The sequence below is a fragment of the Tiliqua scincoides genome, chromosome 9 (genome assembly GCF_035046505.1).
Source record: "Tiliqua scincoides isolate rTilSci1 chromosome 9, rTilSci1.hap2, whole genome shotgun sequence".
NCBI lineage: Eukaryota > Metazoa > Chordata > Lepidosauria > Squamata > Scincidae > Tiliqua > Tiliqua scincoides.
The window spans coordinates 15,310,741-15,336,984 of record NC_089829.1 but is presented as its reverse complement, the minus strand read 5'-3'; the positions used below and the strand labels follow the sequence as shown (position 1 = coordinate 15,336,984).

At 46.0% G+C, this 26,244-nt stretch overlaps 1 protein-coding gene across 1 annotated transcript in view; it reads right to left on the bottom strand.

Moving 5' to 3' along the window:
* LOC136660345 (uncharacterized) overlaps positions 1–11,879 on the bottom strand; it is a 42,987-nt gene extending 31,108 nt beyond the window's left edge. Inside the window, exons 1-2 of the mRNA XM_066637475.1 lie at positions 11,874–11,879; positions 11,445–11,694 (exon numbers count right to left, since the gene is read on the bottom strand). Coding sequence (XP_066493572.1) covers positions 11,445–11,694; positions 11,874–11,879 — 256 coding nt within the window. The remainder of the gene's footprint in view (positions 1–11,444; positions 11,695–11,873) is intronic.
* Between the last annotated feature and the right edge of the window lie 14,365 nt (positions 11,880–26,244).

Below are 26,244 nucleotides of genomic sequence, written 5' to 3'. Positions count from 1 at the left end.
TCCATACATCCTTCCAGCTCTAAAATACTATCTGACTCAACCTTGTCAGATATTTAACCTAACGTACAACTTTTCCAGATCACAAGCAAACTGATCACTACAAAGATAATACAAAAGAATAAATGCAATAGTGCAATTGCACTCATGCATCTTACCGCTATCTAGTCAATATCCATCACCAATTTTTTTCTCCAGCTAGTTGGGAAGAGAAGTGGCAGGAGGGGGTATTCTGGGGCAGCAGCATCTTGGCCACATTGCACCAAACATTACAGTCAATCTCAATCAGCTGTTTGCAAGTTTCCATGCATAAGAGGGAGCAGCTAAGACCAAATGAGCTACAGAAGTTGAAAGCCAGGCTCCAAATTACCAAGCAAGATCAAATACATCTAAGAATAAATCTTTAACAAGAAGAGGTGGGGGAATAATCTAGAAAGCAGTAGTAGTGCTACTAAAAATAGCCACTTGGGTGACAAACTGCAAATTTAACACATGCCTGAAAACAAAAAAAAGCAAAAAATATTTAACACAAATGCTGTTTTCAGTGCTGTGCAGATAGCCAACCTCTCTTCTTTTTATCAAGCCCTAGAGCAACAACATTTGTACCATTTAACTTTGCTTCTAGGCACTGTTTTTCACAGTCCGCAAAAATAAATTCCTTGCCTTTCTGCAGACAGAGCACTTAGCTCTAACAATAATTATGGAACAGCTAAGGAAGTGAGAGAGGGGAAGCCAGGAACTTCTTTTAACAGGAAGAAAACAAATGAGCAATTATTTGCTCTGAAATATCTAGAAGTAATGCAATGATTACTAAAGAAAAGTACAAATATCAAGGCTTTAGAACTCAGTTGTAGGTGAGGGACCTCCTTACCAAGCAAATCTGCTGAGGCCCTAGGACTTGAGTTTCACACAGTGGCAAAAGCTTCAGTACAATCTGTCCATCTTAAAGAAAGCAGGAAGAAGACTGGCTGCTTTCAGCCAAAGGCATGTGAGACTGCTGAAAATGAAGTCCCTGATAAAACAAAACTCAAAGACGTGTTACAAGTTCTTGGGCTAGAAGTTCAGATTTCTCTCCTTTACATGTCAGAGGCAAACAAAAATAGGGCCACCAAAAGGCCACAGAGAAAGGTGCTTCTGTAAGCAGCATACCTGTCAAACCGTCTCCAGTCCTCAAGAAAACTGTATTCAGGTTGCACTGCAGCTGGTGAGGCACAGGCACATTTTTTCAAATGGGCAACATACATTTTGTTGCAACACACACACACCCCTGAGTTACAACCCTCAAACCAGCAATTCAAACCTCATTCACTTCAATGGCCAAAATAGTGAAGCATGAGCTCTGCTAAAGAACCATCTAAACTCAGCCTCCAGGTTCCCACCATGGTCAACTGAGCACATCTGAGCAAATTCAGTTATCACAGCCTTCCCCCTCTTTGCCTCCCCCTCCCCACACACCTGGCATACCACCCCTGAACATTTAGTCATAGCTGAATTGGTTAACCTTCTAAAGCCAACAAAACCAATGACCAACACTATCACATGTGGCAGCAAATTCCATAAATTAAGGATGTGCTGCTTTGTGAAGGACTTTGGTGTGAACTGCCTGCCAGTTTCATTAGGTGATCAAGTTTGAGCATTATGCAGGAGACAGAGAACCTCACTGAACCATGCATAGTTCCATAAGCTTCCATTATAATTCTCTCCCCACAACATACCCTCTCAAATGCCTTTTCTCCTAAGCTCAAAAGCCCCAAATGCTTTAGTCTTTCTTCCCAGGGAACGCTATCCAGCACCACCAACACCCCCTCCCCAAATCATTACTCCTTTTTGCACATTCCCCAACTCTGCGATGTGTTTCTGAGATGAGAGGAATAGGACTGGACACAATATTCTTCAAGTGCCCCCCCCCCCACAGACAGATGTAAATGCATTACAACAGAGGCCCCAGCGCAGAGTTTGTCTTTATGACCCCCACAATAATTACAAGATCGTGTATTGGGATATACCAGCAAGCCCCAGGAGCCTGGCAAGTTATTTACCAGCAGTGATAATTAAGGAACAAGCAGCTTTCACATCCTGAACAGACTTGGAGCCCAGAGTGGAGCTCCTAAGTTGTACAATGCCTTGATCAGGCTGTCCCCTAGATGTTCAACCATTAAAATGAGAACTAAAATTCCATTAAAAATCTGGAACAGGAAGGGGGCCAAGGTTCCAACTCTGACAGAGAGTCTTCCTTTTGCATTTCTGAATACTTCCAGTTCTATCTATGCCACTTCCAGATGCAGTCATCTGTGCAAAGTCAGGCGCAGTTAAATATTTCTAAGAGAACAGACAATTTACAGATTACAATTTTTCATTTTTAAAATTAACCTCACCCCCAACAGTCACACTTATTTTATCAAACACTGAAGACCCTGCCAGCCAAGGCAGTGTTAACTGACCTGCTCGTCCACTGCCACTACATATGAAAGCTCAAGGGGAGCCACACTTCAAACAAATTCTGAAAGGTGATCAGGTGCACTGGAATAGACTAACAGCACATTCCAAAGCAGATATCTTTCTGCTGATAATTTGCTGCCCCCAGACTATGGCCGGTCAATAAAACGGGGAACTCAACAGCAGCAGCTCATGTTCTACCTTTTACAGGCACAAGAAACAAAACAGACAATCACAGTGTATTCCCTTCAAGGCCCAAACTGCAAGACCAACATGGACTTCCGCCACCTGATCACTAAAGTGTGGTGGTTGATACAGTAAGCACAAGATACGATTTTTAAAAAATCTTCTCTGGTTTCCTTAACCCATTTTTGCCGGGCCCACAGGTGAACACCTTTGGTTCCTGTTGTGTATATGCAATGTTGGGCAGAAATGGCCTAAGAACTAGATCACAACGCATCTGGGTTCTGCAACAGACAGCCTGAGAAATCGCTGTCCAGTACTCAGCCTGCTGAAAGCAAATTTTCCACAGTTAGCTGGCATTCTCCCTTCCTTTCTACTTGCACTCCCCACAAAGACCTTCATTTTTCAAAGTAAATGTTCAATTTTACCAGGAAGCAGCTCAGCAATGAGCTATTTCAAATCTGTACAATGCTCATCTAGAAAATCCACTTAGCACAGCCTTCTGCATTCACCTGTTAACTAATCTGTCCATTGTAACAATCCTCCCCCAGCCCCTTTTAATGCCTTGACATAAATATTCACTTGAACGTCAAACATGGCAAATCCAAGCATACCCTTTGACTCCAGGCACTTGGCAGGCAGCCTGTGAAAAAGTATTGTAGCATATCTTCAATATACAGTACATAACTCTGGATCATCTACACTGGTGAAGTCAACTCCTCTCTATGCTCCTGTTCTGCTAATGCTGACGGTCCCAAGAAGCACAGTACTATTTCACTCCAAATGACCTGTATATCAAAATGAGGCTTCACTCCTGATCTCTCATCTCAGGTCATTTTATGCCTTACACTAGCAAGAAATGCCAAAAGGCATAAAATTGGACAGCCAGACGTGAATCGTCTTCATGACAATGCTGGAGCAAGAGAATAAGATTACAAAAGAACAAAGATCCTTGGTAAAGTTAAGCAAGACAACTGGGATTCAGCCACATTCTTCTACAGAAATGTGCTGCCAGATAGCACAAGATGGAAGGGGGGGGGGTTACTTACCCTATACTGCAGCCCCCACTAAACCAGTCAAGAAAGCAGTAGCAGCAGCACCAAAATGAGGCTTTAATGTAGTGCCCCCTCCCTACCTAAAACCTCTCTCATACCTATCCAATTTACAGAACTCTATATTGTATTGTATAACCTACAGAAAGCTGCCTTGGAAATCTTTTAGATCAAAGTGAGATACAAATCTTTAAATAATAACTCTGCTCTTGAGAATGACTGCATTTTGCAAACACCTTTCAGCTACTATCTGCTCTGTAGGTGGCAAAGTAAAGAGGTGGTTAATCTGTGACTTGGATAATAAGAGAACAAATCCCATGCTTTACTGTCCTTGTAGGATGCATCCCATCAATTGCAGAACTGAACTTGGTGCTGCCTGGGGGCACAGCACCGCAAAATGCACTTCCTCTCCCATTCAAAAAATGGCTCAATGAAAACCTCAACCCCATATGCGATAGCAGTAAAAAGGGGAAATTCCATGCTACAAGTCTTTAGGGAAAGGACTGAAAATAAAACTGCTAATATATTCCCCCTACATAAACCTATGGTGCAGTCACATCTGGAATACTGTGTATAGTTCTGGTCACTGCACTTCAAGAAAGATATTACAGAGCTAGAAAAGGTACAGGAGAGGGTAACAAAAACAGAGGGCAGGAGTATCTTCTTTATAGGGATTAGCTATAGTGTGCAGGGCTTTTAAACTTGGAAAAGGGGCAAAAAGGAGAAACATAGTTGAAACATTAAAAATGCATACTGTGGAGCTTCTCCCTCCCCCATAATATTATGAACAGGCTGGGTCATCCTGTGACACTGATTGGCAAGAGATTATGGATGAATAAAAGGTCCTTTATACAATTTCTAGTTAATCTACAGAATTCATTGCCACAAGATGAGGTGACAGTCAGTAGTTTGGATGACTTGAAAAGAGGATCAGACAAATTCATGGAAGACAGATCTTTCAAGGGCTACACCCTATCTTGAAGTTCATCAATAGCCTGCTTCTGAATCCCAATTGCAGGCAAGCAACAATGGGAGATAGCAGCTGTTTCTCTCCTTCCAAGAGGCAGCTGGTGGGCCACTATGGGATATATGTTAACATTAGAGGGTCCATGGCCTGATCCAGCAGCACTTAACGCGTTAATGGAAACAAGAAAAACAATTCTCAAGACAACAACGTTGCTGCAGAACTGGACCAAGGCTAACCATGATTCTGTTGGACATGTGGACTGAGTGTCCTGTGCTGCCGCCACAACATTCAACTGCTGCTGACCAGATCACAAGATGGTGAACAGCCAACAAAGTATCTTCTTTGAAAGCTGGGGGGGGGGGGGGGTCTAATGTGTCTCTATAAAACCCAAACCCCTGCCAACCTATCAAGATTCCAACAAATGGGAACCTACATCTTGGAAATGTTCAATATGTCCACATTCCAGAACAGGAAGCAACATCACAGTAGCCAATGGGCGAATAACTTTTGCAAACCTACACGAAGGAGCATATTGGTGGTGTTCTGGCCACCTCCACTGACAAGGAGCACAAAGGCCTAAAGAATGTGCTGGCTGCCAACAATGACCTTCCAGCACAACATCCTGAGTTGCCGCATTCCTCTACCATGGAATCCTAGACACGCAGTCAATGGCTTATGATACTGAGCAATGATTTCAGTCTTGAAGAGGGTCAGCCCTTCTGATTTCACACACAGTTAATGTCTAATAGTCTCTGGACCCAAGTTTTATAAGTTAACCAGAGCAGCATCTCCAATTATTAATACCACTAGTGAAATACTTGTCTGGTAAGGTGATTAAAATGGAGAGAAATGGCTCCCTTTGTACTTTTGACAGAGGTTAAGTATCATGTGATTAAGCAACGGATATTTTGTCATTTTTGTCCTAGAAAATGTAGCACAAGGGAGAAACAAGGTCAGCTCTGTCAAATTACAAGCAAATATTTACTACATGGAAAAGAATAACTGTCTGTTTGTCTAGAACCATCTATGCTGCAGCAGATGACAGTACAACCCATTTTGAAATTATGTAATACCAGGTTGATTTCACTCAGACACAGAAAGTTAACACAAACTAGCAAGGATAAGGTGTTCTCCAGCAAGAAAAAAATTAAGCAGCAGAATACAGTAGGCTGAGAGAGCTCACATGGTGATATGTTCATTATGAGTTCATTTGTCTCCTTTCCATACTACTGCCTCTGTGCACCCTTCAAAACCTAACTGGGGGGAAAGCAACTTGCAAGAGATTTCATATGACCAAAACAAGCTACCATTCACATCAAGCCAAGGTATGAAACTACCCTGCTTAAAATGGGGGGGGGGGAGCTGAGGTCGTTTAGAGCAGTAAATAAGAGAAATAAGTGACCTTGTAGGTTAATCGTCTCAACGCGTTAACAGCTGTTGAAGTCCCCAAAGAGCTGCACTTCCTGAGCATATCACAAAAGTGGTTGAAAACATCACTCAAGCAATGCTTGAGTGATCTATTCACCTTAAGGAACACTTACATTGAAACAGTTCATCAAGATGACCTTTCAAGCAAGAGGGAAACGACACTGCACATCTACAAGCCTATACCACATGGTACTCCGCATCCTCTCCCAGTTCGCAACTAAGCCACCTAAATATCAAATCACAGTTCTTGGGATGTCATGCAAACCTTGAACCTTCTACAGAAGAAAGCACAACATGTGGAAATAATGAATTATGGAGCTCAATCCAACGGTCCCATGAATCAGAAAAAGGTGACCAGGTCTCCATGGTCACCACAGTTAACTTAATATGAGCAGCCACAAATGTGGACTTTTAAGGCAAACCTGGCAGAAGTTCTGAATGACACTCTTTCTGCGCCTGCCCCTTTATATAAAGAACCATGCCAGCTTCTTAGTTAGTCCCAAACCTGTTGTTCTTAAGCCTTCCATTGTTGATCTAAATCAGGGGTGTCCAAACTTTTTGGCAGGAGGGCCACATCATCTCTCTGACACTGTGTTGGGGGCCAGGGAAAAAAAGAATTAATTTACATTTTAAATTTGAATAAATTTACATAAATGAATATATTGGAGATGGAACTTATATAGATGAATGAAAGTCTTGCAATAGCTTAAGGCCTATAAAAGGCCTTGCACAAAGCAAAGTCAGCCTTTCCTTTGCTGTTGCTGCTGCATCACAGATGTGAAACTGCAAGCAGTGGAGGGAGCCTTCGTCCCAAAGCTCACGTGAGAAGTCAAACAGTTGGCTGTCGTGCTGAGAGCAGTTGCATCAGGCCAGCGTAGGCTCCAGCAAGTCTCTGGAGGGCCAGAGGCTCATTGAAGACTGGGGGCTCCCTGAGGGCCAAACTGGGAGTCCTCGAGGGCCGCAAGTGGCCCCAGGGCTGGGGTTTGGGCACCCCTGATCTAAATAAAGACACATGGACACCACTTGCATTCTATGCTGCATTAGCATCAACTCCTCAGAAAAGGTGCCTTGTGCCTTTACATTCCCCAACCTTGAGCTCCCCGTTCATGAGACTACAAGCAGCCTGGCCCTGTTTCAGTGCATACAGCCAGAAACACCCAAGGCTACCGTGAGTGCGCAGTCATCCAGGTGCCAAATAGTTCAGTACTGCTGCATAGGGCTTATACCCAAGTTGAGACAAACTGCTAAAAAATACAAGTCCTACATCGGTATCAAGAAATTCCAAATTGTCCCCAAGTTCTGCTGGTGTTGCACAAACACAGGGGATGTGGCATAATGATACTGACAAAATTATGTAAATGAATGAAAAAGAAAATCCCTCACATATGGGTTTTTAGCAGTTTAGATCTGATTCACAACTGTAAAACATTCTCTACTTGTCACCATGAATCTATTGCAGCCATATGGCTGAATTTCAGGCATAGTTTCTTCCCACCCTTCCCCATAGTCCATCTTAGAGCTTCTGAAGTTCTGAAACGCATCTGCAAATGATGCCCTGGCAAGCATGTGGTGGTGAAAATGTATGCTGAAGCAGCAGGACAGTGTCTGACCATCCAAAGAATCAATGGCTACATAAACCAAAATAAAGACAGAATGTTTAACTCTTAAGAATGTTTACCTTTGAAATTCTTGTAAAGATCTCATTAAGTTAAGATGCAAATATACTATCTTGTTCTTTATATTTGAACCATTTTTAGAGATCAGCCAATGCTTCCACTCCAAATATCACAGACAGTACATCACTACCCCCTTGTGGATACAAAATAAAAGCCTCATATCAGATCTTCCTATTTTTTTCAGACATGCATGTTCTTCATGCACGTTTCACCAAGAAGTTTCAGGCATTAACTCGTTTGCTCAGTCATTTTTTAAAAAATAACTATTCAGCCTGTTCATTAATTCCAAAGCAACCTGGAACTCACAAGACCGCTTTGCATCACGCAGAGGTCTCAACAGCTTACCAAGAGAATAAAATTAATTTTACATAGAATGGTTATAATAAGAGAAACCAAACTCAAACACAACATCCTACCCAAAACATTTTCTCCCTAGGTACAAGCCTCTCATCTGTACCTCCACCATTTTATGGGGTGCAATTACAATGTTACTGTCCTTGTGCAGCAATATCTGAAGTGTGCATATGCTCTAAATTGCTTGCATTTCATAATCCTCAATAGCAACTTATTCAGGTTAGGTAAAATATCAACAGTTCTTAGCCAAACAAACAAAAAGTTGAAATTTACTTTTTTATTTTTTAATATGCAAAAGATGTGCTCATATTCCACACCCCAGATACATTTTCATTCTCTTTTTGGGAACAGTCCAGTCTAGATGTATTACCTTTACCACTAACATCTCATTTGCATAAAAACCACCAAAAGGCAAAGCAGGCCCTCCTCATGCAAAGAGAGGAAACACATGCAATTTCTACCTAGTGAGCATTGTTAATATTTTGACTGAAATAATGAACATCAAAATCAGCATGAGAGTGGTACAGATGTAGATCAGTGCCCATCCTTTATATGAAGACAGATGACAGGGATACAAATCAAGGAATGAGTTACTCCACCTGATGGAGATAAGTAGATACAAATGTGTATGTACACCCACACACATATCTCAGGCATTAACAATGAGCAGTTGATTTGTACACACAATGTCAATGCACACAGCATCAATCCGAGGGAGGTGGAGAAGACTTCTGCACTCAGGCAGAGTACTAGGTACTCTGTATCAGATGAGAGGGGGGACAGCTTCTGAATGTAATAAGTGGATGATTCCTGACCTGCTGCCAGTAAAAAGTAATATTTTTTTAAGGAGAAAAAAACCTCTTGTTATTAGCACAGAACAGGAGGAACCAAGACATACAGATCTTACAATTCTACATGCTTCTTTGTCTTCTATATGGACTGCACACAAATAAGGTGGCGAGGATTCACTAATATCCTTTAATGGGATGAGCACAATGACAACAACAAAAGGCCCCCTCCATCCCAGAAACCCAGCTGGGGTAAAAGCTTGCTTGCACTTTGAGGGGCCTCACCTATGACTCAGTGGCAGACCCTTCTCACAGAAGAAAACAGATGCATCTGTCCTTTTACTTTGCAAGGGCAACTAGTAGCCATCTATTCCTCCTAGAAGATGCAGTGTATGTAGCTTTGCCCTCCACATAACACACAATAACATAGAGGGCTTACACTTGACCAACAGGTGAAGAAAGTAAGTGAAGAGGCTTATGGCACAGAAACAGGTAGGCCATTTTGCACTCGCAACTGGCATACACACAGAGGCCAAAAAGATGCCAAGAGACTAAGGTGGAATGAAATCACCATTGGCTAACTCCATTTCATGCATGTCACACTCTCAGGTTTTACACCACAACCTAGTAGCAGGAAAACTTCAGGAAGCCAAAGACTCAACAGTCGGTCCCTAACCACAAATGCACAAGAGGCAGAAAGGTAAGGAAGGAAGTCGATGAACATAGGCCAAGTATGAACCCAAGCACATAGGCTGAGTAAATAGCATCAAAAATACTCCCCATCCATGTAGAACTCAGGGATCTTTAAAAGCAGCAGACAGCATTGACCTTGGTACAGATATACGTGGAGGACCACAGTCCCACATCCCAAGACCTGAAAACACAACACACTGACAGATCAATTCCCCTTTGAAGACCACTCTTCCCTTGGTCATGCATGCTGCACAGCCATCACACATGGCACCGCTCTAACATCACCTTCTCTTGCATCTACAAGCAGCAATTCACATCATCTTCCTGAACAGGAGCAGCAGTGTGTGATGGGGAACATCCTGGGGATAATCTAGTAATGACTGCTGCCATGCGATAAGAGGTTCCTGCCTCCATGGAGTCTGCCCCCTCCCCCTGTGGGGAGAAGCGGTGAATGGTCTATCCTTAGATAGCCTGGCTTCTACCATGCATTTTGCAAGGGCTGCATGTACACTTCACCGCGAAGGAGATTACCCACAACCATCCCAAAGGAGAGTGCCTCTGTCTGTCTCTCTCTTTCTCTCTTCCTTTGCCCCCATCACTCCTGTTTTGCAGGAAGCAGCACCCACCACTACGGCCAAAGAATGAGCAACCAAACAACCACTACTCCCATGCACTCAAGAAGTGCAATGAGCAAACCCTTCTGCCTATCCACATTGGGCAATGGGCAAAAATGCATTGAATGGTTTTATGCTCTTCAGACTGCCCTCCTCAGAGGAAGGCAGTCCCCACATCCCCAATTCCCACAACCCCAATTCAAAGGTGGGATGGTGCACCCCACACCCCCAGGTTCCCACATCCCAAATTCAAAGGTGCAACCGTGCACCCCATACCCCTCACATCCCCAATTCAAATGGAGGATGGTTCACCACACACATCCCCAAATCAAAAGTGGGATGGCTCACCCCACACCCCCAGATTGCAATTCAAAGGTGGAATGGTGCACCCCACGTCCCCACATACCAATTCAAAGGTGGGACAGATCACCCCACACCCCCAGTTCCCAATTCAAAGGTGGGACGGGTCACCCCGCACCCCCAGTTCCCAATTCAAAGGTGGGATGGTGCACCCCACGTCCCCACAGCCCAATTCAAAAGTGGGATGGCTCACCTCGCACCCCCAGGTTCCAACTCAAAGATGGGACAGTGCATTCCAAGTTCCGACATCCCCAACTCAAAGGTGGGACAGCTCACCCCACACAACCAGTCCCACTCCCAGCTTAGCAGCCTGAGGAAGAGCAGCAGCAAACTCCAGCCCTTCCCTCCAGAGAGACACATCCACGCTTGCGACCTTCCTTGGGACCATCTCTTGGGCTGCCCTCACCTGGGCGCACCTCCGCCCACTGCCTGCCCCACAGGACCAGAGATGCATTGGCGGCCGCCTCCGGGGCTACCCCGAGAACCTGGCGCTGCCCCAGCGGGGGCTTCCCTGTGCACCTCCAGGCCTCACCTGCCGCCAGGTGACTCCCGAGACGCCCAACCGGGACGCTCCCTCCTCCCCTCCCACGGAGCCCGCCCAGAGGCGGAGAGGCCCAGGCCCACATGCTCCCGGGGGCGGCCAGGGGCCCACGCAGGAGCCTCACCTGCGCGCCTCCCCAGGCCGCGGCCCGCCCCGCGAGGACACGTGAGCGGCATACACGCGTCCCGGCGTCTCGTGCGAGCGCACACGCGGGAAGGCCGCGGGCGGAGGCTAGCCTGGGAGGCGCGTCGCCGCCTCCCTCCCGCGCACGCCGAGGCGAAACTTGACGGGCGGGGGCCGGGCCGGGCCACGCGCGCGCGCGCCCCCCTCCGCGCGCCCCGGCCGAAGCCCTCACCTTCCGGCTTGTTTTCGGCGGCCATTTCCCCTCCGCGCGCCACATCCTCCTCCGCCTCCTCGCGACCGGGACCCAGCCAGGCAGGCTGCCGCTGCCGTTGCCGCTTCCGCTTCCGCCCCCCGCCGCGCTGGCTGCTCCCGAGGCGGCCGCTGCTCGCTCGCGCGCTCCTTCCTCCGCCCTCCTCCTCCTCGCTCACGCTCCTGCCTCCCCTCACTACCGGGCCGGCACCGCCGCCGCGCGCGCGCGCCGCCTCCCCTCACGCACGCCCCGGCCTCCCATTGGCCCCGCCGCGGGAGCGACGCACCCCTCGGCCAACCGCCGCCTTCCGGGGGAGGGGCGAGAGAGAGAGGATGGGCCCTGAGTGACAGCCGCGCCGGCTTATCGCGGAGGGGGCGGGAGGAACGAGAGGCGTATCGGAGGCGCTCCGACGGCCATGATGGAGGGAGGGGGCGGGGGGAGGAGGAAGGAGCGGCCAATCAAAAGCCGGGGAGGCGGAGCGCCGCAATGACACCTGCGGTGGCCAATCGCTGCCCCGGTGGGGGCGAGGCCCGTGACGCAGCTGGCGGGCTTGACGGGCAGGTCCGTCCCCAGAATGGGAGGGGGCGGGGTCAGAACGCCGACTCGTTCTCGCTCACTGCGATTGGTTCGCAGGCTGTGACGGGCGGCCGCGCCCCTTTACGTCTCATCCTCCCTGAAACGGAGGCTGGGATTGGCTGAGGCGCTCAGGCGCAGCGACCAATGAGAAGAGAGCTGCGCGGGATCGGACGCGCGGATTGGCCGAGGGGTCCTCCCAGCGATCCGCTCCTGGGGTTCTGAAGCGGTGGCGGCGAAGGCGCTCCTCGCCCTACTTTCCCTCTCCCTGGAAGGAGCGCGGGGGGGAGGGGCGGACCGGGGATCAAGTGGATCCTCGGGGATCTGGTGATCTCATTGGTCGTCCTCCTTCTCCTTGATCCCCAAAGATGCACCTTTCTTTTGTTTATGACGTTTGGTGCCCAGTAATCAATTAATTAATTACTTGATTAAATTAATTAATTACTTAATTTAATTACTTGGTTTAATTAATTAATTGGGGTGGCCAGATACAATGGAGGACAGAGTGTCTATACTTTCAACCAGTGGTTGCCAGACTTCTTAGCACTGGGACCCACTTTGCAGAATGATGATCTGTTCGGTACCCACCTGGAAGTGAGGTCATCAAGCTGGAAGTGACATCGTGGTCAGAAGTGATATCATCAAGCAGGAACATTTTTAACACGGCCAGGGAAGATCCAAGAGGAGGAGTGTCAGGGGTGCATGCCCACCCCAAAAACTGTCCCAGCAGGGAAGGGCCCACCTGCCGGGATGGGGAGCAAAGTCAGGCACCAGGGGAGCACTCACTGGGTGGGGCAAGAGGGTAGAGTTGGAATGGGAGCCCAGGTCTACCTGGCTGGTAGATCACCGCTCCGAGTCCAGACAGGAGCCCAGGTCTACCTGCCTAGAAGAGGTGGCTCCAGAGGGTGGTTGGAATGGGAGCCCAGGTCTATCCAGCAGGTAGGTCTCGACTCCAAGTCCTGACAGGAGCCCAGGTCTACCCACCCAGCAAACGTTGGCCATATGATTGAGACATACAAAACTATGCAGGGGATGGACAGAATGGATAGAGAGATGCTCTTTACACTCTCACATAACACCAGAACCAGGGGACATCCGCTAAAATTGAGTGTTGGGAGAGTTAGAACAGACAAAAGAAAATATTTCTTTACTCAGCGTGTGGTTGGTCTGTGGAACTCCTTGCTACAGGATGTGGTGATGGCGACTGGCCTGGACGCCTTTAAAAGGGGATTGGACAAGTTTCTGGAGGAAAAATCCATTACGGGTTACAAGCCATGATGTGCATGTACAACCTCCTGATTTGAGAAATGGGCTATGTCAGAATGCCAGACGCAAGGGAGGGCACCAGAATGAGGTCTCTTGTTATCTGGTGTGCTCCCTGGGGCATTTGGTGGGTCGCTGTGATACTGGAAGCTGGACTAGATGGGCCTATGGCCTGATCCAGTGGGGCTGTTCTTATGTTCTTATGAGGCCAAAGTTCAACTGGGAGCCCAGCTCTACCTACCTGGTTGACCTGGGCTTTGGAGTTAAGATAGTACTCATGCCCCCCCCCCAAACACAAACACTGGATCCACCCCTGTTAACACTTCCCATACAATTGCATCAAATCTAATTAATCAAGGGCACAATCCTAACCCGGTCTACTCATAAGTAAATCCTATTTTGTTCAATGGGGCTTACTCTCAGGAAAGTGTGGTTAGGATTGCAGCCCAAGTAAATTAAAAGTTTATAATAAGCATATGTTTAAACATTTATTTAAAATAAAGAAAACCCTCTCAAGCTGTTGCTGATCTGTTAAAAAAATCCCTAACATCTCAACAGCTACAATCCTATCCACACTTCCCAGGAGTAAGGCCTATTGACTACCATTGTTAAAAGCATATACATAGGAGCCTGTTCAGTTCAGTAAGACCTTTATTGGCATAAAATACAGAGAAAGAACAAAACCAAACAATAATATACAAAGACAACACAACATAAGCATAAACATCAGTCTTCTCCTCACACACAGCCCAGAGTCCCAGGGCTCTGCCTGGCTATTACCCCGGATAAAAAGGAAGCGACATTATCCAGAGTCTCAGAATCAGGTGTGGAAAGGAGAGACTGAAGCATGATTGAATCCTCCCAACCCTGCATCCTAGCTAACAATGGGCCTAGATATTTCTTGCGTGACGCATCATGTAGCGGGCAGTAAAAAAAGGTATGCATTAGAGTCTCAACACAATCCCTACCACACTTGCATTTCCTCTCAGAGTAGGGAATACCACTGAACCTGCCCATTAACAAGGCTGATGGAAGAGCGTTACATCTTGCAAGTGTGAAAGCTCTCTGAGCCTGTGGGCACTCCAGATGGTAAAAGAAGGAGGCCGGTTTCCCAAAACTGACTGGAATATGGAGATGGAGTGGAGAGCAAGTGGCTCTGGCGGCACTAAACAGCTCTTGTTGTTCGATATCAAGAATTCTTCCTTTGACGATTCTGTAAGCTGCATCGCAGCCAATCATACCTAACTCTGCAGTGTCCAGCCCTATTGACTTAATTTTAGTTAGAAGATCAGTGATCTCTATAGGCAGGACTGGATCCGATAAAAATTGGTACATTAGAACAGAGGAGGTAGGGTTAAATAAAATCCTAAACCAAAATTTCAGTAGTCTTAACCATGCAGTAGTCCTTAATCGAATTAACCCCACCTCAAGACACAGAACCGAGTAGGGAACGCACCTGGGTAAGCCCAAAATCTTCCGTAAAAAGGAGGCTTGGATGCGTTCTAGTGGTTGGTTAATAACCTTATACCAGACAGGAGAGCCATAAAGAACCTGGGAAAGAACCTTTCCCTTAAACGCCTCCAGAGCGGCTGGAACATAACCATTGCCGCAGGTGAAAGAGAAACGGGAAATGGCTGAGGAAGTTAGTTTGGATGCGTTCTGCACTGCCTTATGATGAAAAGCCCAAGTGAGCCTGTAATGGAAGTTGATACCCAGGTACTTGAAATGCTTAACCTGTTCCATTTTGTTGCCATTACAAGACCACTTAAAAGCTTTCCATCTGTTAGCAAATATCATTATCTTAGATTTAGCATAATTGATCTGCAATTTGTTGGACAAAAAATACTCTGTGAGGAGCCTGTTAGAATTACAGATCTAGCCCCAAATGCAGTCACATAATATGGTAGCTTCATGTCTGAGAAGCACTGTCTTTTACCATTGTGTAGAAGAGGAAATTTTGGCAAGTGTAGCTCAACATCGAAGAGTTTAAAAAGCTGCACCTTTCAAAATTCCCTGTTCTATGCAATGGTTAAAGGTATAGGCACTCTGTCCCCCTTTGTATCTAGTAGCCCTACCATTAATCATCCTGATTGTTAAATTGAATACCAATCCTTAATTAAAGATGTGGAATATTTTCAGTTTCGTTTTTTTGTTTGCATAATGCAAAGAACAACCCCCCCCCCTTTGAACCAACCGGCAAGAAATGCTGAATTCTTGAAAATAAATAAAATTAACCCACTATTATTTGCATTAATTAATGCCTTGTTTTTATTAACACAATTGTTGAAAAACTTGTGTATAAATATTTCTAATAATAATAATTCTCAGAAACAATAATTAACACAATAATTTTTAGAATGAGTTTCTTTCTTTCTTGCAATGTGTAGATATTAAACAGCTTCAGGAGCAAAGCTTTGAGCTTTTTTTCACCTCTTTTTTTCTTGAGCTAATAACTAATATAGTGCAATCCTATGCATGACTACTCAGAAGTCCCATTTTGTTTAGTGGGCTTGATCCCAGGAAAGTGTGCTGATAGCATTGCAGCCGCAGGGCAGGGCCATCCCTGAGGCAAACTGGGACAGAAGATTGGCTGGGGATACACAAGTCTATTCTCCTACTCACCTCCATTGATCCTCTTTCCCTTGCTCCCTGAACTGAAAAAGGAAGAATGGAAGAAATGTGGAGGAAAACAGTGGTGGACTAGAACGTCTTCAACAGAGATGCTCAAGCCCACCACTCTCCTCTCCTCCACACTTCTTGTTCTGTTTCATCCCTTTCTTCCTTTTCCAATTCAGGGATAAGAACAGTGACTGGTGCATCACCAAGTAAGGACAGGCAGCATTTGACTTGCTGCCTCAGGTACCAGGAGGCCTTGGCTAGCTGTGTCTAAAGGTTTGTCCTTGATAGTAGTGAAGATGCTCACAAGTTACACTCCAAACCACAGTGACTAGGGAGCAAACCTCATTGAGCTTGACTAGATTGACTTCTGAATATGCATGGCTAAGATCCTGCTGCGTGTAACCATAAAAGGCTTTTGAGGGCTGGTGGGTACTTATTGGACACACCCCATCACAGTCTGGAAGAGAGTGAATTGGAAGAGTTTGGGCTAAAAGAGGCAGAGGAGGCAGGGCTGAGTTTTGACAGCTGGCTACCAAAAGAAGGAGCCCTGAAGTGATATTGTTTTGGGATGGGAAGGGCTGATCAGGGTGACCAGATGTCCTCTTTTTCCAGAAGTGATTGTGAGGAGCTCCAGAAGGATCTCTCCAGACTGGCAGAATGGGCAGCAAAATGGCAGATGCGCTTCAATATCAGTAAGTGTAAAGTCATGCACATTGGGGCAAAAAATCAAAACTTTAGATATAGGCTGATGGGTTCTGAGCTGTCTGTGACAGATCAGGAGAGAGATCTTGGGGTGGTGGTGGACAGGTCGATGAAAGTGTCGACCCAATGTGTGGCGGCAGTGAAGAAGGCCAATTCTATGCTTGGGATCATTAGGAAGGGTATTGAGAACAAAACGGCTAGTATTATAATGCCGTTGTACAAATCTATGGTAAGGCCACACCTGGAGTATTGTGTCCAGTTCTGGTCGCCGCATCTCAAAAAAGACATAGTGGAAATGGAAAAGGTACAAAAGAGAGCGACTAAGATGATTACGGGGCTGGGGCACCTTCCTTATGAGGAAAGGCTACGGCGTTTGGGCCTCTTCAGCCTAGAAAAGAGACGCTTGAGGGGGGACATGATTGAGACATACAAAATTATGCAGGGGATGGACAGAGTGGATAGGGAGATGCTCTTTACACTCTCACATAATACCAGAACCAGGGGACATCCACTAAAATTGAGTGTTGGGCGGGTTAGGACAGACAAAAGAAAATATTTCTTTACTCAGCGTGTGGTCGGTCTGTGGAACTCCTTGCCACAGGATGTGGTGCTGGCGTCTAGCCTAGATGCCTTTAAAAGGGGATTGGACAAGTTTCTGGAGGAAAAATCCATTATGGGGTACAAGCCATGATGTGTATGCGCAACCTCCTGATTTTAGAAATGGGTTATGTCAGAATGCCAGATGCAAGGGAGGGCACCAGGATGAGGTCTCTTGTTATCTGGTGTGCTCCCTGGGGCATTTGGTGGGCCGCTGTGAGATACAGGAAGCTGGACTAGATGGGCCTATGGCCTGATCCAGTGGGGCTGTTCTTATGTTCTTATGTTCTTATGACATGTCCTCTTTTTTTAGTTTCTTGGAAAAGAACATAAATGTCCACCTTTTTCCTATGAGCAGGCCCCTGCAAGGCAGTACATAACCTTCCTTTTACACACCTGCAGATGTAGGTTCAAAACAACACAACAAAAATTTTAAAACACATGCATCGACCCAGCAGCCCCCAGTTCTCTGGTTGAAAGTAGAGGCAGTGGGTGATTTCATTCTGACCTGCCATCCCAGAACCATTCTTTGCAATGGGGATTCAAATTTAACAACAGTGAATTCTTCAGAGCCAGCAGTCAAAACCTGGCTACTTGGAGCCCCTCATTATTAACCTTCCTTCCTCCACTGCCCAGTGATGATTTATTCCTGCCTTGTTTTCTATGATCTCTTGACCAGTTTCTAATCCACAACAGATCTTCACCTCTCACCCCATGACTACCTCGTTTTCTTAATAGCCTCTTGCGAGGAACTTTATCAAAGACTTTTGAAAAGTCTAATAAATTTTATCTGACAGTGCTCCTTTATCAGCAGTGTTGTTGGCTCCCTCAAAGAAACTTATTAGATGTAGAGGCAAGGCTTTCTCCTCTGCAGAAGCCCCACTGCTGCTTTTCCCCCAGCCTATCATGCCATCTTTAATTATTTTTTGCAGCTAATTTACCTGGTTCTAAAGTCAGGCTTACTGGCCTGTAATTCCCAAGATCACCCTCAGGCCTTTCTCAAACAGCAGCAGCAAAGCTCTGGCTCCCCTCCAGAGCGGGGCGGAAGAAGCAATTGTCATAATAACTAAGAACCTTAAGGAAGAAAAAAGAGGAAATGTTCAGAGAGCAAGCTGTCTCAAGAAGAGGAAGAATTTATGGACTGAATTCAAGAATAACAGACTGAAGAAGAAGAAAGAAGAATACAGGGGGGCCAAGAAATTCAATAGACTTAAGATGAAAAAGAAGAAAAAGAAGAAGTGGAAGAACCAGTTGGAAGACTAAGAGGGAACACCAATAAGATAGAGCACAAAGTAAGCAATAAGAAGAAGGTCAAAATGCAATCCCTTTGCTTACTGCCTCTCCTGGAAGCAATAGTTGTGACACCTGGGATGGAGGGGAAGAAATAGGGTTGATCACAGATTTTCTACTTTATGATCCAGTTGTCTGTGATGCCCAACTCCTTCTGCGTTAAGGGGTATACTATTCAATCTTAAATGGTTGCCCCTTAATCTATAACAGTGGCTTTTAAATGTTGTTCTGGGGAACCCCAAGTTTTCTTGGAAGTTTATTGCAAATTCTTCAATAAAAAAATCAGAAAGGCAAACCAGCTTGCCCTCTACAGCTGATTTTTCCCTGCCAAGTGCAGCTTAAAGAGAAGTTCTATGTGGATGCACTCACAGTTCACACAGGGTCTTGGGGAGCAGCAACAAAGCCAGTTCACTGTGTTGCATTCACACACAATGAATTACTTGCCTGACAGCCACTTAAACACAACTCAGTCTCCTGACCCCCACTCCTCCTTTAACAAGGAGAAAAACTGCTACAGGCCTGCATTAGAGCCCAGGAAAGTGAGGTTAGGATTGCAGCCTTACTCTCTCTCTCTCTCTCAGTGCAAACAGGTGGAACAGCCATGGATGGAGGTAGCTCTTCAAGGTAGTAATCCTAGGGTCCTTTGCACACTGCAGTTCCCTCAGCAGAAAAGTCGATGTAGAAACAGTTTGCTGAGAGCAGAAAGCATGAAAGCCCCCAAGACAGGAGAGCCATTTCCTGGAATTGTGACACAACCAGGAAGTCACATTGACCCTGAGAACCCAGTCAAGTGAAAGTGACAAAGAATCTTGTGGCCACTTCAAGGGTGATTGTGTTGCTCATAAGCTTTCATAGCCAGGAACCTCTCATCAGACAATGCAGCTGATGGAATATATATATATATATAATGCATATATATATGCATTTCCCCACCACATATATATTATTGCACATATATGCACATATTATATATATAATATATATTATATATATAATGCACATATTATATGCACATATTATATATATAATGCATATATATAATGCATTTCCCCACCACATATGCATACACATATGAATTAACATAATTTTAGAATTATATTAATATAATTAGAATTATAGTTAGAATTAATATAAGTTGAATGGAGAATTTGAATAACCAGCACCATGAAAGATATACCCAAATTGGGAGGGGGCAGCTGGCCTGCAGGCAGATCCCTGGTTCAATTCCTGGTAGCATCTCCATGTGGGGTTAAGAAAGTTGCTTCTCCACCTAAAAATCAAGACAGCTGCCGTCAGTCAGTGCTGAGCAAAATGGGCCAATGATCTGACTCAGAAGAAGACAGCCTGTCAAGTCAATATGGATGACTGACAGGGGGTATTGGAGATGTGTACTGATTGGCAGCAATCATAAAGCTGACACCTGCTAAGCCAGAGTAGTGCTGGTCCCTCTCACTCAGTATGGTCAGGACACTGACTAGCAGCAGCTCTCCAAGGTTTCAGATGTGGCAGGTGCTGCCAGGCATTGAATCCAGGACCCTCTGCATGCAAAGCAGGGCTTCTGCACCTTGTCCTATCCCCCCATAAAAGGGTGTCATGAAAATGGAAATTGGACAAATTCCTGAGTCCATCAACATCTATTCACCCAAATAGTTCAGTGAAATCTACCTGTTCAGAGGCATTCTACATGTGAAAAACAGATGCTGAGTGGGTAGGTGATGGTGGATGGCTACTGCTTGGCTTGTGGGCCTCTCATGGAGGCGTCTGGTGACCACAGTAGGAAAGAAGATGCTGGACTCTAGGTGTAGGTTGGCATTTGAAAGGTCTTCTTATATTCATCTGGTTGTCCTCAGATGCAATCCTATACACACTTACCTAGGAGTACATCTCATTGAACTCAGTGGGATTTATGTCCAAGTAGACAAGCATAGGACTGGGGTCCTAGAAAGCACCCTTCTACTGCACCAGCCCCTTGGGCACCTTCCTGACAAGGAAAGACTACATTGTTTTGGACTGTTCAGTCTAGAAAGAAGGTGCCTGAACAGGGACATGATGGGCAGCCCAATCCTAATTAAATTTCCATGCAGCTATGCTGCAACCTGCAGAGGGATTTTAGCGATATGCCTGGAGCAAGTCTGAGTTGATCCATGTTGGTGGATCAGGCCCAGGAATAGGGATAGGATCCAGCACATGCCATGACCACCAGATCCACCCCCTTCCTGCAGCCTCCCCACCCCTTCCCCATGCCATTTCACCCCTTCCCATCCCCACCACTGCCTTACCTGTTCTGGTGCGTAGCGAGCAATCCACTGGTAGACTGAGAGCGCTTCTGCTTCACGTGGCAGTGCTCCCAAAGTGGCTGCCAAAGGAAAGCTATGCACAACAGCCCAATTCTCAGTGGAACTGGGCTGACAGTCTTAAGGAACTTATTGGGGCTTATTTCTTAGTAGAAAAACATAGGATTGTGCTCTCAGATATAGAGTTCTGAATCAGGACCTCCCTGGTTTGAGTCTCACCACCACCATGAGGTCTTGTTTGTGGGCTCCATCAAGCCCCTCCTTCTCAGACTCAGTCTTTCCCATCTGCATTATGGGAATAATAATATTTATTTACCTTTCAGAGTTGTTGTCCAACTTTCATCAAAATACATGTTCAGCACTTTGAACTGTAGTAAATGAACATTAAATAAGCATTATTGGGTTACAATTCCCAGGTATTTACCTTTAGTGTCCAACTATCCTTTGAAAACTATGTTTAATACAGCCACCAGAAGCAACTGTACCATCTGCTGAATGCAAGAGTGAACAAGGTACCCCAGGGCAGGCAACCAGGGTCCAGCAAGATCCTAAATGTGTTTTAGTCAAAAGTGAGTCTGACTGAGCTTAATGAGGCCTGTTCCCAAAAGTTTCAAGGCAATCTTCTATGCATGGCGGAAAAGTCCTAGGATGTTAGCATAGGAAAGGAACTTGGAGGGCATGTGGTCCAACCCTCTACTCACTGCAGGCAACTGCTACAGTATCCCAATTGCTATTCGTTCTGATGGCTCTGAGGTCCTTCCTGTTCAGAGGCACTGTAGCTCTGAATACCAGTGTGTGTTGGAAACTGCTCTTCTAGGTTTCTTGATCCTTCAGATTGGAAGGACAGCCCCTCCTGCTGTGTTATAAGCCCATCTATCCTTTTGCTTGCCCTGGAAATCCACACTGTAGATGGAACAGAGAAAGCTAAGCTGCAGAGAAAAATAGTTTTGCTGTGATAAGAGATTATCGTTCGGTGATTAACCTGATAAAAATTGCGTATTGAAAGCAACGGATGCCCTTGAGCATGCTCAGCCTTTTCTGTGTGACTCCCACTGGAGCCTGGAGAGAGAGAGAGAGAGAGAGAGAGAGAGAGAGAGAGAGAGAGAGAGAGAGCTGGCAAAACTATTTACTTGCAAGGAATACAAGAAAACAAAAGAGGCTACAATCTCCTCTTCTGATGAGAAATGTGTCTTCAGCCAGAAGAGTCAGCACTCTATCAGGGGAACTGTGGCCCAGAACTTCCACTGCCAACCAAGAGACTTGGCACCCAGGCTGCTGTTTCAAGAGACTGATGGACATGTGTGTCTGAGGGAGGGATGCCTCAGCTTTTGGCTCCCACCAAACCTATGAACAGAAAGCATGTGCTTGGGGAACAAAATTATGCATGGAGCTCAGAATCCAGTCCCCCTGGCAGCAGCTCCAAATCCTGCATTTCCGGGGGGGCACACTTTCCTCCAGATGTTAGATCAGGGCTGGACATCTCCAACTCTCCCATTGGATGACCAAGCTCTTTCTCCAAGTGAGCTGAGAAATAAGCACACTGCAATCTTAGGGCATTCCTTCTGAGGGCACAATGACAGCTGCATCCTGTTTTTTTCAGGGGATGTGCAAGTTGGCAGTGCTGTAAAGTGGGTATTCTGAAATACACAAGGAGACTCCATGCTGGTTTTACTTACAAGTGAAATGGGGTGAGGGACAATCCTATGCATATCTATTTGGAAGTAAGTCTCATTGAGTTCAATGGTACCTACTTTCAAGGAACTGTGTATTGGATTGCAGCCTAAGAACATAAGGAGATCTTATGTTCCAATCAGAGGCCAATCAGAGGCTTCCAGGTGTCTCAATAGCCACAGCCTTCCCTTGCTGTTTGCACTACAAGTTATTAAGGTTCACAGGTAGACTGCCCTGAACATTGAATTTCCGTTAACCATCATTTGGTTAGTTCCCTGCAGGCCAAATTAATGTTTCTTAAGGACGAGGTCTGGTCTGTAGGTCAGCAGTCAGCCACTGCTCTTTGTAAATAATTGCCTATCTGTTATCTTTGGGTCATTTTCATGGCCAGCCATGGTCCAAGGTTGGCCCATCCATGAGGTCAATCAAAGTGCTTATCTCAGGAGATGGCCTGGTGGGGGGTCCCTACCGCTTTCCACATGCCCACATCTACCTCTCCTCTCCACATTTCTACCTCTACCTCTACCTCTCCACAGCTACCTCTCCTCCTTCTCTTACTCCATGGATTGAAAAACTGGGGGGTGGAGTGCCGAAGAGCAGAGCTGGCCAGAGTGTCCTCTCCAACTTCTTTTCCCACTTTGTTACCTGTTCCTTTTTAAATCCAGAGTGCAGAGGAGGAAGAGGAGAAGGAGCAGATGCAGCAGCTGGTCCAATGCCACCTAAGGAGGATTAGCGTTCATTCTAAATCCAGAGACAAAAGCAGGTGACACTTAAAATCTATTGACATTAATGGGGTTCATTGTTTAAATTGACTACCTTTTCTCTGGATTGGGGTCAGTTACTTTCCTGAGGCTACTGTGGGAGTGCTACCTCAAGCAGGTTGCATAGGGGCGGCGAAGAACATCCTGATAAGGAGGGCTTGGCCATTGCCTCAGGACAAGATTATGTATTTATTTATTTATTTATTTATTTATTTATTTATTGGTGTTGTGATCCCACCTTTCTCCCACATCAAAAAGGGACTCAAGGCGGCTAACAATTAAATCAATACATAAAGTCAGTACAATATTAAGTTAATTAAAACATTAAAACAATTAAAACATTAAACACTTCCAGGATCATGACAATAAAAATCATTAAAATGCACCAGCCCTCAGTGTCAATTAAAAGACGGTAAGTCTTCATAAATAAGACGGTCTTCATAAATAAGACGGTCTTGAGGCCCTGCCGAAAAGTCTCCAGAGAGGGAGCTGTTCTTAATTCCAGGGGAAGGGAATTCCATAAATGGGGTGCCACCACTGAGAAGGCCCTATTCCTAGCCGCCGCCACCCTCACCTCTGCTGGTGGCAACACAGTCAGAAGGGCCACCTCAGATGACCCGAGAGGACAGGACAAGAGTAGACAAAAGTGGTCCCTCAAATACGCTGGTCCTGGTATTTTTAAAAGTCAAAAACAGCACTTTGAAATCAGCTTGGAAACGAACCAGCAGCCAGTGTAGCCACTGAAGCAGTGACCTGACTCAGTCGCACTGATGAGCCCCAGAAACCACACGGCCAGCTGCATTCTGCACTAGTTGCAGTTTCCGAAGGTATCTCTCTGCGCTTGAAAAAACACACGTTCCAGCTGTCATAGGATACTCCAAACACTGAGTGACTCACTCCTAATTCTTACTTAGGGTGGCAAGTGACAGGCAGTCAATGTGGAAGACGGGCAGCTAATTGCTTCAGATCCCAGAAAAGTATTTCACATTGTCCAGTCACATAGCTGTAAGTTTTTTTCTTGGCCTGGTAGGAGACACATTGGCAAGGCGTTGTGGAGATTCTACATCTGGCTGATCCCTCTCCCAATTCATCCTTTTTGTCTTTCCTCTTAAATCTCCACCATACCCCCCTTTAATCTTTACCTTTTCCCTTTAAGACAAAAGCCCATTTTCTCTTGTTTAAGAATGGCTCCCAAAACTCTTCTGGAGCATCACAGAATTAAAAGTTGCCTTGGAGGTCATCTAGCCCAACCCAAGTAGTAGGCAACTACTACAGCTTTCCTTACAGGTGATCCTCCAACCTCTTGGAAACCTTCAATGAAGGAGGGCCCACCACTGCACAAGGTAGGCTCTTTCAGTGCTGGTCAGCTCTTAGGAAATTCTTCCTCATGTCCAGCCTCAACCCCTGTATTTCAACCCATTGGTTCCAGCCCTGCTCTCAGGAGCCACAGAGTGCAAGTCCTCCCCTTCTCCTACAATGACAGCAGTCCAGAGACTGGCAGACTCCAAAACATGCATTAGGAATCTCTAGGCATCTTGGAGCATCTATTGGAGATGCTGGGACCTTGATGACTGAACCACCCAGGACTGTGTGCATTGTGCCCTCTGTGCCCCACCTGGAACAGAATAGGCTGTGCATATGTCAAGGCTTGGGACTGGCAGGCAGCACAAAGCTTGAGTTGGCCAGGCTTGCAGAACTACTCAGAGCCTGGTCAACAGAGCAGGACCTCCTGCCTGCTGCCCGCCAGGGTCTAGCTTTGGCTCCCACTTTCAGCTTGGATAGGTGGCACAGCACAGTGGTAGAACCCCTGCTTTGGAGGTGGAAGGCCCAAAAATCTCCAGGTAGGGTTGGATAAAGACTCTTCTCTGCCTGAGACCCTGGAGAAACTGCTGCCAGCCAGTGTTGATAGCACTGAACCAGAGGGATCAGGGCACTGATTCAGTTATAGGGCAGGTTCTTTTGTCAACAGGACTGGAGTTCACAGCCATACCTGGTTCCCTGTTGCTTGCTTCTTTCTGGACCACAAGGGGCTATGCGCAGCTTGCAGCCTTCCTCATCATAATCTAATCATCATGACTGAAAGCCCCTAAGATACCCAGAGTGCTGCACAAAGCTAAGCAGGTCATTTCCCTCTAAGGTGTGAAGGATTCCCACCCTGGGAGCATAGGAGGCTGCTATGCTAAGTCTGTCTCTTGAACAATCTAGCTCAGTATCAGCTGATTCCAGTGACATTCAGTGAGGTTCAGGCCCAGGGAAGCACACACACTCTCCACCCCCCCCCCCAGGGGAAATACTGTAATTTTTTTAAAAAATAAACTCACCTCTACTTCCTCCACTCCAGATGCACAGAGAGCAAGGATTTAAGACACACATCCTTCCTTGGGCAGCTCTACCTGCTGCCTCCCTGGTGCACAGTACAGCAGCAGGCTAAGCTAGCTTGCCCAGGCTCCCTGTTGTTTTTTCCCCTATAAATATGGAGAGATCTGCAGCAGCTCTGCCTACTGCCTCCCCAGAGTTTGCTTAAGTCCTGCTTTTTTTTTTTGTTTTAATTGGAAGCCAACCACAATTGCAGCCTCACCTGCTGAAGCAACTCTGCTTTCTGCCTCCCCAGCAATTGCTGACACCCTGATGTCTTTTTTTTCATTGGAAGCCAGCCATGATTTGCAACCGAACCTGCTGTAAGCTCACTTTGGCTCACATTCTTTCTACTAGGACCAGAGAGCTGTTTTTTCACCTTCAGCACACTTAGGTCGCACACTAGCAATTTGAAATGCAAGCTTGGAGCTAGAAAAGATGGCCACTTCCATGCATATGATTTCTATGTCAGGAACATGGCAGCCTCCATATTGTATGGTAACAACACGGTGACCTCCATGCAATTGATTTCAATAAGGCAATGCCATTTTGTCATTTTTTAATGAGCCACACTGGAAGCACGCTAAAAACATCACTTCTGCCTATTTTCTATCTAAAAAAAGAATGCAGGCTTTTGTGTATTGTAATGTGTGTTTG